The 17,893-nt window shown below is 41.5% G+C and overlaps 1 protein-coding gene across 1 annotated transcript in view; it reads right to left on the bottom strand.

The window, feature by feature from the left end:
* The window catches only part of ITGA2 (integrin subunit alpha 2), a 117,953-nt gene extending 103,631 nt beyond the window's left edge, over nucleotides 1-14,322 (bottom strand). Inside the window, 1 exon segment of the mRNA XM_072860402.1 lies at nucleotides 14,189-14,322. Coding sequence (XP_072716503.1) covers nucleotides 14,189-14,234 — 46 coding nt within the window. The 5' untranslated portion in view covers nucleotides 14,235-14,322.
* Between the last annotated feature and the right edge of the window lie 3,571 nt (nucleotides 14,323-17,893).

The raw sequence follows: 17,893 nt of genomic DNA, 5'->3' as shown, positions 1-17,893 counted from the left end.
CTTCTGCACCACCATTTTCTTGCTCCTAGTAGGATGAAAAATAATACATGTTCTGACTGTGCACCTTTAAGCCTAAACGTGTGGGAATTCTTCCATAACTATAAATGACATGTCTAATGATGGCTATAATACCTTCTGTTTGCTGCCATTGAAGTACAAGCTGAAGCAAGTTTATTGAAGTAATAGCTTATATTAGGTACACCCAGTTCATAATTGTTTTGATTTTGTAAGCAAAGCTCACAGCTTAAAGTGAGCAAGCAGAAAATATCTGTTGGGTAATCAATCATTTAATGTCATGATTATAATAGTTGTCTGATTCTAACTCCTTATTCAGATTAATCAGTATAACAAGAAATTGTTTAACTGGATGAGAAAAAATGAAATCAGATTTTGGGTGTTTGATTACTTGGCTTGTGAAATAAGTTTACAAATGTTTAATAAAATATACTAAAATATTATTAGTCTGCATTTTGTCATAAGTGTCATAATAAATGTTATGTTGTTTTCAGTCTAAATAGGAAAACTGAATTTTCAATCACTTTATACTACATTGCAAAAGTGATGCTCCAATTTAAGATGGCAATGTATGACAGAATCCCATAATCATGCAGACTCAGTTATGCCAAGTCTCATCTCTCATTAAACAGTCCACTCAAACAGAGGCATTCACTGCTGCTGTTATTTATAGCTTGCATCAAACAGGTCTAGCCATCACAGTATAAAGAAAAAAGAAGACATGGTGGAATCTGACCACTGAGTCTATAAGGATCCACCTCATGCTATGCATTAGTTTTAAATTTATCTAGTGTTGACCTTGCCAGTAGGAAACTTTACGATGAAGGAACCTTCATCACCTTTTTTCCTTAACGGTATGTTGTTCTCTTCTTCGAACAACTATCAGCCATAAAACAGAAAAAGTTTGTTATATAATCCAGCTAAGCGACCATTTGTCTTTGTGAGTGAGCATTCACGACCGTAACGATGCCCGCAGAGGGAACAGAAAGAGCCCCTGTGGGCAGCTCCCCTCTGCTCGGTGGCATGGCCACAGCTATAACCGCTGCCCCTTGTGCTGTCTCCAACAGGGCAGCGGACCCTGACAAACCCAAAGTCATCAGCACACTGGGGAATTTGGGGGTGGAAGGGGTAAGCATGTAGTCACTAAAGAAGAGCAAGGCCATGACCTGGCATTATGGTAAAACCAAGATAGTATTATACACATTCTTGCACGGGTTTTTTTAGTCTAGGAATTGTTTTGGAAAAAAACATCAAGAAAATCCTACTGCGTTATTGTCTGCTTCCTGAAGCAGTTTCATAGATTGGCAGCCAGTAAGATGTGTACAGCCTACGTTGCCTTAATTGCTCAGGCTAGCATTTTTAAAAGTATCTGTTCTTTCCAGAAGAAGGCTTTTCTTTGCCCTTTACGTAAATCTGCTCCAAGAGAGCCACTAAAAGTTCCACAAAGAAAACTTTTCCCTTGGTCTCAAAGACTTCTTCCTCCAAAGAGCACACATTGGCAGGGCCCTGAAGCCTGTCAGACCCCGCTGGGGGCAAAGAAAAAGAAAGGGGTGGGACGGATGACAGAACTCGTAACTCTTGGTTTCCACTGGGTTCCTCTCACAGCGGACTGCACACTCTGGTGCAAGCTTTCTCCTTGACTGAAGCATTTCTAAGGGCTCTCTTCAGGGTAGATTTTCTGGTGTTTTGCATTGTGCAAGGTCACACTGGACCTCCTTAGCTGTCAGGGAACTTGTGAAGGTGCTTTTGTCTCACTCCAATACCCAACTGGTTATTTTTTTCATCCCTCTGCAAAAATTTGCAGAAATTGGCTTACAGGTTCCAAAGTTAGTAAGGGAGTACAGGCACCTACAGATACCATTCACAATATAGGCACCTACTGTCCTTGAAATATTAGGCAGAAGGCAGAATGAAGGCAGGAAGGGAAAGTAATAAAGCTATGAAAGAGGGCAGTCAAGTAGTATTTGCTTCATATTAAATATATTTAGTGTTACTTTACTGCTTTCCATTAAAAGGCAACATTTCTGTATAAGAGTAAACTTACTCCCTTATTATCCAGAACCTATGTTATCAGAGCAATAATCCAATTGGAATTAGTGAACTATTTTCACAGAATGGACAACCCATAATTTGAACAGCTTTCATAATACACTGTGTTTTGAAGGTTTTATTGACAAGACTGAGAATACATAAAGAACAAAACAAGCAGCATGCAGTTACTTTATTCTATTGAATCACAGCACAGATATTCTTCATTGTGGCTTCCAGAAGCCACCAAGCAATTCCCATCGCAATGGGGTTATTCAGGGACCAAATCTGCCCAAAAATGAACCACTTTTTTTTGCTAATGAATTAGTCTTCAGCCTGATCTTCTTTACTGTATTGGTACGTGCATTGTGTGCCTGCACAGATAATGACATCAAATCAAGTTATTTTCATGTAAAACAAGTAATTCTATATTGGTTGCACTGTTTGTAAATGTGCATAAATATAAAACACTTTTCTGATATATCGTTAGTGTACTTGGTCAGGGCTAAGTGGAAGCCAACCCACTTAATGCAGGGAAAATAGAGGACTACTTATAATTCAGTCTGGAAAGGTATATTAACCTTTACCCAATACGGTCAATAGAAGTGAAAAATATTTTCTTATTAGTTTTCTCCTGTATATTTACTTCTCTATTTTTTGTAATTTTTTCTTCAGTATGCACAACCTCATCAGTAGATACGCACAAAGGCAAGTAGGTATCTTCAGCTTATGTACTGAAACAGCAGTTTTATAATCACAGTTAATCTGTTTTTATTTTAAATCAAACAGATTTCTTATTGAGAACAACCTTCTAAATAAACACAACATGAACCTCTGACAGGAATCAAAAGGAGGAAAGAATGAGATTGGCAAGACTAGATTTTTTGTACTAAAAGTCAGAGTATTTTATAATCCTCACTTCAATTACTTTGTTGATATTTCATTGTTTACAGAAGCCTTAAGAGGCAAGTCTTTGTTTTACTGCTTCATCTGTTTGTTTTACTTTCTTTTATCTTGAGACCGATGTTTTCTCCACATCAGCTACAATATCTCAAACTATTTAATAATTACAAGATATTATAATGTTTAGTGTAGAAATAAATTATAGACCACAAAAAACAACCCCACTCAGAAGAAAGGAAAAACAATGCCTCATTTAGTACAAATCCTCCCTCCCACCCCTCTTCCTCCCTCCAACAAGTTTTCTTGGCTTAGTTGGCCAACTGCTTCTTCCTGGAAGTAGGTCAGCTTCCAGCCTGAAAGCCTCTGAGTGTGTGAAAGCCTGAGTCGCAGCCTTTCAATTACAACCGTTTATGTTCCAAGAAGCTGCACTGAAGACTTAGCAATAACCTGCTATAAAAGCAACCCAAACATGATACTCCACACAAATTGTGAATGAGAAGTTGGAGAGACTGGGATAACACAACTAGGTGCTATTTTACTGTTCTGGCACTGCTGCGGAATAACAGATCTAATTAAATTTACCCACAACCACAGTAGTTACTCCAAAAGACTTGTCTTTCTCTTGAAAACTCCCTATTTGTGGCCCACACATTGCCCTCCTTGGCTCCCAGAGCAGACAAATAAACTGCTCTTCATGCGGAGTTAAGAAATCTCAACAATCTACTGTACACACAAGGACCGATTCCACAGCAACGCTTAAGAGCAGTTTCTGCAGGACTGACAACTTCCTATGTGCTTTTAATAAAGACAGCAAGAATTAAAGCCCACTCAAATTCATTATCCTGGCATGTTTCCATCATTAAGTTAAATGGGAAAAACTTTATTTTACAGAAAACTTACATAAATTGCATCTTTTTATACTGACCTGCAGTTTTTCTTCTATCTTGGTACAAAGGGGGTTGATTCAACCTTGTCCTTAGACTACCACAATTTGTTCTCAATGATACCACAACGAGATTAAAAGTACATGAGGCTAACAAGCCGTACACAATTATATGTTTTATACGCAGTTAGGTCACTGGCTTCACAAGTAATACAAAAACCTACATGTGCTTCCCTGTGATAAAACTGACTTTTCATGCGGCATTTCACTCCAGCAAATTCTCTTCCCTTTTGTCCAAATTATCAGTTGTTGACCCTTTTTTTAAACCAGCAATATTTCCAAATATAGTCAGAGAAGCATGAGCCACATTGTGACTGTAAGAGAGGAAATGCATGTCATCACACTGAAACCGATGCGACTGCTGTCTCTATACCCTATTTGCTGCATTTGCTCATCTCAGCTGCTATGAAAGCATGTTTGTACACAGATGAAAATGCATGTTTGCACACAGGTATCAAGAAGATGGGAAAGCAACCAAGAGTGCCTGTATTTCCCTACCCGTATCACACTCTAGGCTATATGAAAACTTCAGTGTATTATAACATATTAGTGTATTATATCATATTATACCGCTGTTAAATGTGATGTGAAAAGGCTAAATTAGAAAAAGGCTGAGGGACTTGCCTTCACCATCGATCCCTCTGCTGCTCCAGTGTTGCAGCCTGCAGCGTGAGGACTGCAGTGGCTTGAGAGCAACTCTGCCATCACACCATTTAGGACACCGTGTGTAGGACCCTGTTCTTTCCTCACAGCTTCTCAAGAGCTAGCCAGGAGCTTAGCTTTCTGTGCTGTACACAGACAGCCCCAGAAACAAGAGCCTCAGCTGTAAAAAGTTTGCTACATCAGCTTCCTGCAACAAGAAAACCTCAAAAGCACCACAGGATATCTAATACAATAGTTGGAAGAGCTATAATTATCAGAACTTTTGTTTTCCTATAGCAGACTTAATGACTATTTCTCTCCCCTGATTGTAATGGGAGCTCATGGCCTGGCAGCCTGAATGGTAGGTAGGTGGTCCCAATCACTCACTTAAATTCCTCCTTAATGCACATTGAAATGATCAATTCTAGCACCAGATAGGGCCTAGGCAGAATTTGGGCTCATTAAAATCAGGAAAACAATCCAGGAAGCCCAAACTTCAGTAGGTGCCTAACCCAGAATGAACTTAAAATTATCTGTCACCTAGGTTTCATAGCACAAAGTAGCATAAAAATTTAGAATATGATACAGGTGTAGAAGCACTCCTGTCTAAGAGCAAGGTATCCTACCCTGCTGTAGACCCACTTTGATATCACGGCCAGAGGCAATGAATGCTTCCCGATTAAATAATTTCTGCTCTAAATAATTAAATGATTTAACTAAGTAGCTAAATAACTTCTTTTTATGCACTGCCTATTTACCAAATGTGAATTGCATGAGCAGTCCAACAAGGCCAACTCGGAACTCCTCTCCTCCCAGCTAAGGGCCCCAGACGTTAGGCCACAGGCAAGATACGTCTTTGCTTGTCTGCCTGGAAACACAAATATGTATCCCAGGATGCGCAGAGACCTGGTTTCAACAGCAGAGGTAGAGAGTGCTTCTCTTTGCTTTATTGCCTGGTAGCAAAGACACTTCTGGAAAAGTTTGAGAGGCGAGTCTACATCTCCATGAGCCTCAAGGGAGAACTAAGCCCACGTTTCCCACGTGACTATTACCATCACTTCTCAGGCAGCTACTTTGTGGAAAAAGCTGAACTAGACCCCTACTGCTCTAAATTTTTCCCCACCCCTGACCTCAAGGGAAGGAGGCACCTAATGCAGGTGCCTGAGAAGGATGGAGTTCAAACACTCCCCTCGACTCCTCCTGAGCCTTCCTGCTTTGCAAGTCAATATTTTTCATGCACTTTAAAAGCGCCTAAGTGTCTCTACTGAGTCCAAGCCACGTAACTCTGCCACTCCGGGGTGAAGTGGGCTGCAGCGTGCACTCCCCCAGCCCTGAGCCCGCACACCGGACTCCGGTGAATCCAGGTCAGGTGGGTGACAGGCTAACTTCTTTCTGAACTCTGACTAGAGATATCTTTTTTGTAAAATGCAGTCATTGTACGTTTTGGGGTCAGAGAGAAGGGCCCATGTACATTTAAGAAGAGTTTTCTGGAGATAATACTTGCTTCCACAAAAGCAGAACAGTTGCTTTTTGTCTTCAGAGAAACAAAATCTATTGTAGCTGTCAACTTCTCAGAAAGACAACTCCAAAGACTCTTAAAGTATTTTTTTACTGTCCAATATGGTGAACTGGCTTTGGGCAGTTTGGAAAAGAAAACAAACCAGAGAGAGTAGAGACAGTGAAACGAAAGGATATTTGGCTAGAGTCAAATGGATAACTATTATTAGCAGAGCTACCGATAGACTACTATCCAAGCAGTGCTCCTGGATTTTTTCTTCTGTTCATTGTTTTGCTCATCTTAATAAGAAAGTAATTTAATTTTCAGTCATTTCTGCTATTCTAAATTTGACCTATATGTATTCCAGGCATATTTAAACAGGAACTCTATCTGGTGGGCATAGTTAGACAGTGTCAGGCCACTTACATTTTTTCTGCTTAGGAAAGGTTACCTAAATTCTCATTTGAGAAATTTCAGCTAAATCTGAGTTGAATATCTCTAAATCAAAGCAGTCCTATATACATCTCAAGTCCTGCACATAAATATAATGGAATTTTATACCACACAGTAGGAACACTGGATTAAATTGCTCTCGTGCTTATTATTAGACCACTACTCTTATTGTCTTATTAGAGTTTACAGTTAAGAATGTAGAATCGGTGAAAAACTATTTAATAAAGTGATGTGCCTTTTTGCTTTTTGAGCAATTACCATTCTCCTCAAATAGAAAATGCAAGCAACGATACAGGCACAGAAACATTTGAGTCACACACTCTCCATTGCAATGACATTTGGTAACCATCTAGGACACACTAGTTGCTGGGGACAAGATACCCTACTTCATTCTGCTTCAGACAGGTGTCTATCAAGGGGATTCTCTTATGTTTTACTTTCCTTATTGTAGCATGTTGATACTAAGAAAGCAGGCCACTGACTCTTGACACAGGTTGCCCTGATTTGGATACCTATGTAGACATTTAGCTCACTAAGAGAAGGGGACCAGCCAAGAGTAAATTTAGGCTTAAAATCCAGTAATTTACTGAGTTGTTGTTTTAGCAGATTATGCAATTAAGTAGAATTATTTACCCACTGTGCTTTCACAGTTGAAGGGAGACATGAACACAACAGTCACAAGAACTGAGAAGTTATGAGAAGTGACTGCTGTGTATGTGGAAAAGGTAGACACCCTGTTAGCTAATCCAGCTGGTTTACCTATGGGCAGCTGCCTTACTCCAGGCAGCACGGAGCATGGCACAAGCACACCCCAAAAAAGTGCTGGCTTCACAACTTCTTGTAACAGCACCCACCGCTGCACTAAGCTCATGTGAGCCGAACGCAGGTCGACTACTCCTCATTCAGATAAGAAGTCTGATCTTGCAGTAGGTTGAGGTAGTTCTTTACTGGGTAATCTAGTGGGTCAGGCAGCTTCGGCATCTGCAGTCTTATCGCTACATCCAGCTTTGTGTCACAGCCTTAACACAGGATCAAGTGCTGCCAGCTTTCTTGTATAAGAGTCACTTGTATTTGAGACAAAGAGCTAGACAGGCAGATAGATAGACAAAAGGTAAAAACCTAATTCAACCTTTCCCCACCAACACCCCCATCCTCAAATTCCATTATTTCCTTAGGTATTGCCACTGTGCAATATGCTCCCTTCCAGAAGTGTGCTGTTAACAGTAATTTTCCTCAAGATTTCTTTATTGTCTGTTCTTTAAAAACCAGCAATCATACTAGCTGAGGAGATTTGTATGATTAAAAAATAGATCCTTTATGAAACAAATGAAGAATGATGAACTTGGAAGCAGGATTAAAAGGGCAAAATAAATCAGGAATAAGGCGAGAGATTTCCACCAAGGCTGTGCATAACTTTCAAGCCCTTCGCCCTGTCTACCAGTAATTTGAAAGGCACAAAAGAATCCGTGACATTCATCATGTGTGACATTCAACCATGCAGATGCCATTTGGTTATACACAAAATGTCTTTGCTCGTATGGCATTCAAAGAGTCTGTGTTTATCTTACTTCTTTGCTTGCATAGTTCCTCTTTTAAGTCCTGAAAAATATGCAAGCCTTATTAGATTTTTAAAGAATACGCATCTCCAGGAGAAAATAAAACTAACTTAGTTCTCTGAAGATCCTGAAATGCTATTCAGGGACTAATTCAAAGTAACAATTACTAGCACTCAGAATATTGAGCTTATTTGGTAATTCAGAACTCCCATCCTAATTTGAAAGCTGTGTGAGTATTTCCATCACTTATGTTGACTCTGCTACCTAAATACCTTTAGCATTCTCCACCTCCAAAAAATGAGTGCGGCATAAGCCAGAAGAATGTTATCACATATTGCTTTACAGGAATACACACTCACACTCAGTTAATATAGACAGAAGGTATAATTTATCCCATGTAATTCACATTCATTTATTTTTATTATCCTTTTATCAGTGCCTTGAAAAGGGGGTATGTTCATATAACTATTTAGCACAGATACGTGTCAGTCTTTCACCTAAAGGTTTATAAATAAAAATCCTTCTCTGTTATCTTTTTAAACAGAAATTAAAACCAAGGCTCAGACAGTTCTCTGATGTCCTTGACTAATTTGAATAGGAAGAGTTCAGCCAATTGCTTTACACAAAAAATAAGCTTATCAACTTGCTTTCTCTCTCTGTACAGGGTCTGAAATCCCAACACAGCACAGTATCGCAGGGTCAGAGATCACTTTGTGAAAAAGAAGTCCTAAACATTAAAACTGCTAATGGAAATGTCCTAAGCCAAGCAGATAACATGTGTTAGTATGCTAGTGCATGGCTATGCCGATGAGAATCCAGCCTGTGTCCGTCTGCATTTCGGCATGGTCACCATGGAAATGGGAACCAGCCTGCCAGAGCCTAACAAAGGAAACCTTTAAATGAAAATAACAACACTGGGTAGAGACTGCCCAAGATTTCTGCTGGAGAAAATGACTTGCTTTACTCATCTGAAGACGTATAAACTCCCTTTTACATGTATTAACCCTGAAAAAAAGTATTTGAGTCACATTTAGCTGTTTGGACATTAAGCCATTACATTGGCAGTTCTAGTTATTAGCCCTCATGAAAATACTTTACATGAAGTACATTAAAAACCCCACTTTCATTCAGTCAAAATTAACAATAGTGAAGAAAGACCACAATGAATAGCATTTATATAGTGGCTAAGAAACCCAATAAAACCAAGGAGTATCAGTCCTTTTACTTCTTTAATGAAAATTCTGTGTCACAGAATCAAAAAAAGCAAAGAACACTTCGAAAATTGTTCCAGAGCCAGACAGCACATGGTTAAAACTTGATGGTAAGGTCTCATGTTTACTTTGCCCAAATTATGCACAAATAAATATTAACTGTTAATGTGTTTAGGAGTGTGATGGTAATACCCTGTATGCTTTCTAAAATAAACATCATTTGTACAAAATACAAGTCCTGTAATACAGTATGAATGAAGCCTTACTTCAATGAGCAATGCTGTGAAAGGCAAAACTCCAAAAATAATATATAATAACACTCCTACTACCTGACAAACTCTCTTAAAGTAGGAAAAACTAGAGATAGTTTTAATTTAAGCAGAGTTCACATTTGGGTCCTGCTTTCAAACAATCTCCAGATTTTAGAATGATTTCTAACATTACTCAAATATGATTATAAAACAGCAAGGTAACAAAAGATGACCACAAAGAAAAAGGCAAAAATTAAGATGGGTTGTACAGTCTTACAGGTTGTAAGTTGGTATGTTACGATCATATACTGCATTTTCACCTGGACTTCTGGCTTCATTTATTGCACCAAATGTGCAATTTTCACTTGCTATTCAGTTATCAGTTTAGTCCCTGCTGCTCAGTACATGGCCTTATACTTTTACGTATACTATTTTCACCTACTGAATTAGCAGCTCAGCTTCCTTTGCGATTCATCTCTACATATCTTGACCATAAGCATCCAAGTATTTGCAAGTGACAGAAAATTTATTTTTCCACACTCAAGTGAAATGAGAGATCATCCTTAGCCCCATTAAAAAAAAAAAAGTCAAAAATACTTACCACTTTTGGATATCTAGTGATACAGCTAAAACCTTATTTTTTCAGAATACTTAGCACATTCAAAATGCAATTTCCATTGACTTCATTCACAGCTGTGAATACACAGCAGCTTTGCATGTCAAGATGCACTTTCACAACCAGCTCAAGCCAGTGGAAGTGTTGGCTACCAGTGAAAGGGACTTTTCCAGCTTCCCTCCCTCCTCTGGCCACGAGTTCTGACTGTCCCCTATGCCAGTGCTAACACTTAAATAAATTGCTTAAGTGAACAGGATCAGTTTAGCTCATCTCCAAAACTGACCTGGCCAAAAAAAGGGAAAAAATTATTCAGGCAAATGGGTCCCTGACCTGTTCCCCAGACCAAGCCCCAGTGGTAGCACAGGGAAACTGGTTAGAACATGCAATCAGGAGTGGACAAAATGTCCTTGCAGCGTCAGCCCCACATTCAGGTCAGCTTAACCAGATCGTGAAAATGCAGCTTCAGTTTTGAGAAGCCCTGGCTGAGCAAAGAGAAAGAGAGGAACACAAAAGCTCCAACCACATGTCAAAGATTTGATTTAAATGACTCGCCTGAAATTGCACTCAGCTTTTGTGACGAAAAAGGAGAGAAAGAATCCAATTTTGCAAGGGGGGAGGGGGGAAATATTCCTTTCTCTTCATCCTACCTTTTTTCCCCATTCATAGAGCACCTTCTAATTTCAAAACTAAGCCAGGTAGCCAGCCTCTTCTCCGATCATACTACTTTCCCCTGTCCACAGGCAGCAACAGCGGCAAGGCTGTGCATGTGGACTCAAGGGATCACAAGATGCACTGATATGCAGAAGGGACAAATCCAGGTTGCTAACTTATTTCAGGCACTTCCTAACTTTTGCATGTTAAACTCTGTTCTTTTATCACAACCTTCATCCCAGTTTAAACAGAAGTGATCTGAAGAAAAAGACTATGTTAGTGGGGTCCTCTCCTATCCCTCTATACAGCTCTACAGCCCATTGCCAACAAGGTCCGCAGGACAACAGGATGTTGTTCATCAGCAAGGGTCAGATATGTAGCAAAAAGAAAAGGGGTTACACTTGGAAATTCTGGATTCTATTCAAAGTTTGACAGAAATCCCCCTCCCAATTTCAGATAGGGCTGTTTTCTCCTCCAGGCTGCCTGGGTCCCATAGGGAGGCCTGAGGAGTTTTGGTCCTCAAATGGTACACCTGTGGCCCAAAAGTCATAACCCTTATTTAACTGTGATTTTTCACTTCAGAGTTAAATAGTGTGAGGGGTGCGTGCTTCACAGAGTGGGGATTTTAAGAACATATCAGAGTTATGTCATTCACATCCTGGGTTGCTGGAGGAAGGTGCGTGGTGAGCTTGAATGTGAACGCCTGCTAAGACAGTATAGGTGAGGCCACACTAAATTTGATTTCCTCCACTTGGCATGGTCCTCCAACACTATCACTTGAGAATCAACTCTGAAGTATTCTCATAAAAGGGAGAACAAGTTGATTCACCCAGAGCCCAGGAATCAGCTAACATCATGCAGTACAGACAATCAGCGGACCAAGATCCAGAAGGAAACTGGAAAGCAGAGTGCCTCAAACAACAATGGAGATTGCTGTAAAAATACCACTTAACATGAGAACACAAGAGAGAGTTTCTATGTTTGCAGGTGTAGACCTAGACCTCACACAGAAACAGCTACACCCCACTACAACTCCAACAGCAGAGGAAGTCTGACTGAGCTCCACACCAAGGATGGACAGAATTTATGTTAGAATCAAGCTGATAAAATTAGATTTCCTTCCAGAGGAATGAGATTTTCCAAAGATTTGTTACTTGGCCAAATTTAGGTAGATTTTCAAGATGATGCAAATAGCACCTTCCTGCCAAATTTCAAATATCTCCTCTGAAGCATGAAGGCACTAGAGCTTTCCAAAGAAAATGTTACCAGAAGTGAGCCCAGGAAAGCTACTGTATTTTCCACTGGCCTCACTCTCAGAAAGAGCTGGGCTATTTTGGCTCTGATTTTTAACAACAAGCTAAGGAAAAAACCGAGTGCTTAGAAATGTAACTTTAAAGAACTAGATGTGGCAAGCCTATAAGCAGCTATGAGCAGTGTGTTACAACAGAAAGCATCAGGCTTTGTTTTATAGGTTGCCCTGTTAAATACTTCACTTATTGTTATTCCTCTTAACATAATCTACTTCTGTGTGCTATGTACTTTTCGGTCAACGAGTAACAAGGTTGTTAGCAAAGTCATATTATCAAAATGGTAGTTCTATTGCATTTCTATTCCTTCCTTCTTGTAGCATCTACAAAGTCTTAATGACTTTCCAAACACAAAAGTACACACCGACAATGAATAACCCACACCTTTACTAACATCTGCATTACTTTTAGTTGAATTTGGAGACACGACAAAGCAATACCCCTATGTGGTCCATTTAATATAGCTGGTAATTCATATACTGACAAAATCAAGCTTATTTTAAACTTGGAATATTTTGCTGAAGTATTGACTAATTCAGCTCAGCTAGCCCAATTAAATTAAAGAATACTGCCTTTGAAAGTAAAACAGTTCATTAGAATTCAATCAATTTGAAAATGATTATGGAAGAGCTACAACAGTGCCGCCACAGCGGGACTGCAAATCACTCGGGGAAAATGCTCCCATCCTGAAACTTTCTTTTCCCTGCTACTTCTACAAGGTCAAAAAGGCCTAAGTGAGTATTAACTCAGCAATTACAACCACTAACATCAGCTGTCACCGACACATCCGAAATCAAAATTGTGACACCTTTCAACCGTATAAATGAAGACAAATCATGGATAGTGCCTGAACAAAGCAGACCTATCCCACTTCTGTCAGTCTCATTGCCAGGGGAATCCTCCTCTCACAATCAGTCCTCATCTTCTGCTTTCAGCACCGCACTACAAACCTTTGCAAGTCCTAAGACCCTATGAATTACAGGGCATGTTAATGGTCCTGGTGTGCAGTGACTGTAACCAGGAGAATAAAGGATGGATTAAGCAAAAGTGCAGGCTGAATGTTTTGCCCATTGATACTTTTATGATTTTTTAATTTTATAAAAAATTACCAGGTTGCTTGTTGGTATACTGTTTGTCTTATCACAGGTTAATATTTTTGTATTTGATTTCATACCCTGCAGCCGCACATTCCACTGCAGCGTTCGCTATAGTTACTGAAAGAACAAGTTAGAACAGCTCATCAGTGAAAACTCATTTTTATGCTGCTGCTTCTTCAGTGACTTGCTAATTAAGGGTTTGTGAGAGTACACAGTAATATTAAAACTCTGAAAGTGCTTGGGAATTTGCCTATGGCAAATGAATACGATGGCTTATAGTTCCCAGGAAAACATATGTAATGGTAATTTATTCAGCCAAGAGAAGGAGGAGATGGTTCAAGTTTCCCTGTCCTTTTCCAAGGAGCGACATCTGCCCAACAGGGTGGGAACAGACCTAGAGGACTCTTGCAAATTAGGAACAGCATTCACAATGAAGAATATAAACTTCCCTTTTAAAAAAGCATTATCACTACATAACCGTAAATTCACACATCAAACTGCAGCCATTCCCTCCGCCCCAGCGCACACACACTCCATTTTATGGAAAAGTAAACTCCATGCCAACCCAGCAGTTCAGGGGTTTAACCTGCTTTAAAAACGCCGCCGATGCATCGCACTCCACCACACAGCCGCAGCCACACACGCTTCTGGCCCACGAAGCGCAGAGGCGCTCGCAGCCGGCCGCGCACCGCCCGGCTCTGCCCCCTCCCCGGCGCCGCCGTGAGAGGCGAGCGAGGCGAGCGGGGAGCCAGCCCTGCCCTGCCCGGAGCGAGCGGGGAGCCAGCCCTGCCCTGCCCGGAGCGAGCGGGGAGCCAGCCCTGCCCTGCCCGGAGCGAGCGGGGAGCCAGCCCTGCCCTGCCCGGAGCGAGCGGGGAGCCAGCCCTGCCCTGCCCGGAGCGAGCGGGGAGCCAGCCCTGCCCTGCCCGGAGCGAGCGGGGAGCCAGCCCTGCCCTGCCCGGAGCGAGCGGGGAGCCAGCCCTGCCCTGCCCGGAGCGAGGGGGAGCCAGGCAGACCTACCCAGAGCGAGGAGCAGCGGCGGCAGCGCCGCGGCCGCTGAGCCCATGGCGCCGTGCGGTGCCGTGCGGAGGCCGGGCCGGTGCCACTCCCGAGTTGGCCGCTTCCCAGCGCGGCACTGATCGCCACCTGCTCCTCGCCACACCGAAATACCCCTCCTCCTCCTCCCCCTCCTCTTCTTCCTCCTCCTCCTCCTTCTCCTCCTCCACGCCCCCTTCGCGCCGCGGGCGCGGAGCGGCCGGAGGCAGCTCCACCCCCCGCACCCGCGGTGCCGGCCCGCGGCGTGCCGGCGGTGCCAGCGGCCCCTGCAGCCGGGTTGTCCCCCTCGTTCTCCCCTGGTTCCCGTCCCCAGAGGAGGCGCCCGCGCTCGCCCCGGCTGGCGCTGCCCAGGGCTGCGGGCCCGCTCCCCGGCGCTGCGCTGGCCCCGGGGCTGGGGAGCCAGGACCTGCCGCCGGCACGGCGGGAACCGCCGCCTCAGCCCGGGGTACCCGGAGACAGTGCTTCGGAGGGGTGGGGATGCCTTTTTCCGAGTTTTGGAGTCAGAAAAATGTAGAATCGTGGTAAAACGTGGATTTACATAACAGCGTAGAGTGGCTGTCTTGCTCGAGTATTAAATTGCACGTTTAATGACATTGAGCCTGTATCTTCTTCTTCAGATGAAATTCCTGCAGCATATGCCCTCAGCTATGCAGAGTGCAACAGGATGCAGGAGCCTTGCCACACAACTGATCCGAAGTTGGCAACGCTGGTGAGGATGTATCGCCTATGCAAAATACTGCCTACGTTGGCTTAGGTGGCCAGGCCAATATCCAGGGAGACAATGTGAATCAAAGCCAGTAAAAATAGGGGGGTGGGGGTTTCAACTTGCTAAGAAATCAGAAAGAAGTGTGAAGTGCAGGGTACCTGTGTGCTGTGCAGCTTTCAGCCTGTCTAGCCTCGTCAGCACTGTTTGAATACTGTACATTCAGAGCGTTTGAGAAACGTTCATTTTCTCCATCCCACAGTTCGGGTAAATATCAAAATCTGTGGCGCTACCTTTTCATATGGGATGTATTCTATTTTGTAAAAATGATTTCTGCTGAATAATTTTGAACTTCTTGGCATTAACACTGTGTAATGAAAAAGACAGTTTGCCTGGAAAATTGAAATAGAAATGCTTCTTTCCTTCCCCCTTCTCAGCATCTAGGTCATGGTCCTTTTGGTGTGACACCGACCATAGCTTTTATTTCAGGAATGCTGTAAAAGTGCATGTGTTCTCTCAGTTTATTATTTCTTTTTAACATTCTGAATCTGAATTGTAAGTTAAAATGAAGAAGCCTATCAAGAGGTGGCATTGCTCAACAGGTATCTGTTTGGACATTAGTTCTTTATCAACATTGTGTAATTCAAGTAATCTCCACCGGGACGTTAAAATCATTGACGGAAGTACAGCAGGGACCTGCCCCTGTAAAACTCATGTTGATTTCTTTCATGTATTTACTCTTTTAGGACACACAGATGTGTTACTCATCCTAACGCATGAACTTACACGTGGACTCACTGTTTGTGAGCACTTCCCAAGACTCCGACACTTCTGAACTCTGAAGTCCTCAGTCAGTCATTACCAGGACTGACTCACGTGTCTCTCGGAGCAGTCCATGGGTTTCCCCTTCATGGTGCCACAGAAGCCCTGCAAACAGACACTTCAAGGTGCCGCTACCTAAGGCAGAAGCGTCAGCTTCAGTACCAAGTGCATTCCAGTGACCAGTAGGCAAATTGTGATCAGGAGAGCAGCTCTAGCCGCTTCTCTTCCCATCTGCAGTGAGAGTACAAATATGTGTGCAGCTCTGGGACGAGGAGGAAGATCTTTACTTCCACAAGGAAGAAGAATAACACTAATTAATGGATACCAATGAAAGGACAATAACAAAAAAATTCCACAGCATAGAGAAAAATGGTTTCTTAATAGATGAAATAAACCTAGAATCCCCCTCTGCCCCACCTTAAAATAACCTCCTCAGACTAAGATGTCTCAGTTTCCTAAGAAACAATGTCTTTGATTCAGTTACATCATTCTAATTATAAATATACCCTAAGGATACGAAACTTTCTTCCTCATCCAGACACAATGTTGAAAAATAGTTTCTCACACACAAAGGCTGTCTCCCAGGGTGTTGTTTCTCAGACCAACATTTGTCTGTATCTACAAAGAATAGGTCATAGGAGAATAAATACTGTGAGAATTATTGTATTCTTTAACAATATTCCCTTAGATGAATACTTCTGTTTTAAACAGATTACAAGGCATTTGATAACAACCCTCTCATATAACCCTGAATTGTATATTGCATATTATAGAAAACAATATTTTCTATATTGTGCAGTATTTCACCTTTTTGACTCTCTTCAGTAATATGTATTTTATACATATTACACTTATTCAGAAAAATTATTCTTTATTATACTGATTAAAAAATCATTCTGAGAACAGTTTGGTTAGTGCTCTTTATCTTTGCAATTTAAAATGGGGACTGATACACACCCTTTGCTCTACATGTCTTTCTTGTTTAATGATGTGTTTTATAGCACCCTGTTGTCTTTGCTTGTCAGTGATCACAAGGACACTTGCCAAAAATGCCATATCTGCCTCAGCTGGTTTGCAAGGTTTCAGGCTTGGTTCTATGCAAATATGGATTACTTGCACATTAGAATAAACTATTTTGTTGGCAAGGGCCAAACAAACTTTCTTCTTCATGGTAAGGGCTGTGGGAAGCAAGTAGCTTGATCGGATCCACTACCAGAAGATCACTATAATTTTTGCATTTTGAAGAAAAATTGAAAGTTGCAGAGGGAAGACACTGAGCAAATATTTGATTTTTAAAAGATATGCTGGTGAACACATACTTAATAATCAGTTTTATTGTGTGTTATCCTAGCTTTTTAATGTGATGACAAAATGCACCATCAATGCCAACCTTCCCAGAAAAACATTCAGGTATTTCCATTTTCGTAATCTGTGAGGGGTGACCAGAGAATCAGAGTTTCTGTGGTATGCAAAATGGAGGCGTTTTTTTGGTAAGGTATTTCTGTGAGCGGCTGTTGTGAAGGTGACGTAATCTACACGCAGAAGGCCAAGGTGTATGGCTCCATGTCACTCCTTTGATGTGATTTGTCTGAAGATGTTAGAGGGAAGGGCTACGAAGTATCAGTTATTATTTTTGGCAGACATATGATGTCTGTAACAAAAATGTTACATAAAGGGCTGCACTGAAAGAAAAAAGAATAAGCTGCTAAAAAAAAATCAAATCTAAAAAGGAAATGTTAAAATTAGCTGTGAGGATGTAGTTTAGACATTAGTAATAATTCAGTTTTGGAATTAAACTGGAAAAGGTCAAAAATACACAAATGAGATTTTATGAATTATTTAGGCAGTGAGTAGAGAATAAACCAGCACTTCGCCATGCTACTGTCCAAACCACGCATTTTTAACACTTTGTGCAATTTTGGTTCAATCATCTCAAAATGCTACGGTAGAACTAGAAAAAGTTGAGGCAGAGCAAGGAAGGTAGGGAATGGCCTTAATACCAAGGCTAATTAAGTAAATTAGGACTGTTTGCTCTGGAAGAGAGATGCCTTTAAAAGGCCATAGTAAATATATACTAGAGGGGGCACGGATCAGGCTGATGAGGTCAGTTGTTCTCTGTCTTTTACAATATGTGAGGGAGGGAT

Source organism: Ciconia boyciana, chromosome 4, assembly GCF_034638445.1.
Source record: "Ciconia boyciana chromosome 4, ASM3463844v1, whole genome shotgun sequence".
In the NCBI taxonomy this organism is placed as follows: domain Eukaryota; kingdom Metazoa; phylum Chordata; class Aves; order Ciconiiformes; family Ciconiidae; genus Ciconia; species Ciconia boyciana.
Note: the sequence above shows the minus strand (reverse complement) of the source record. Positions and strands in the feature narration are given on the sequence as shown.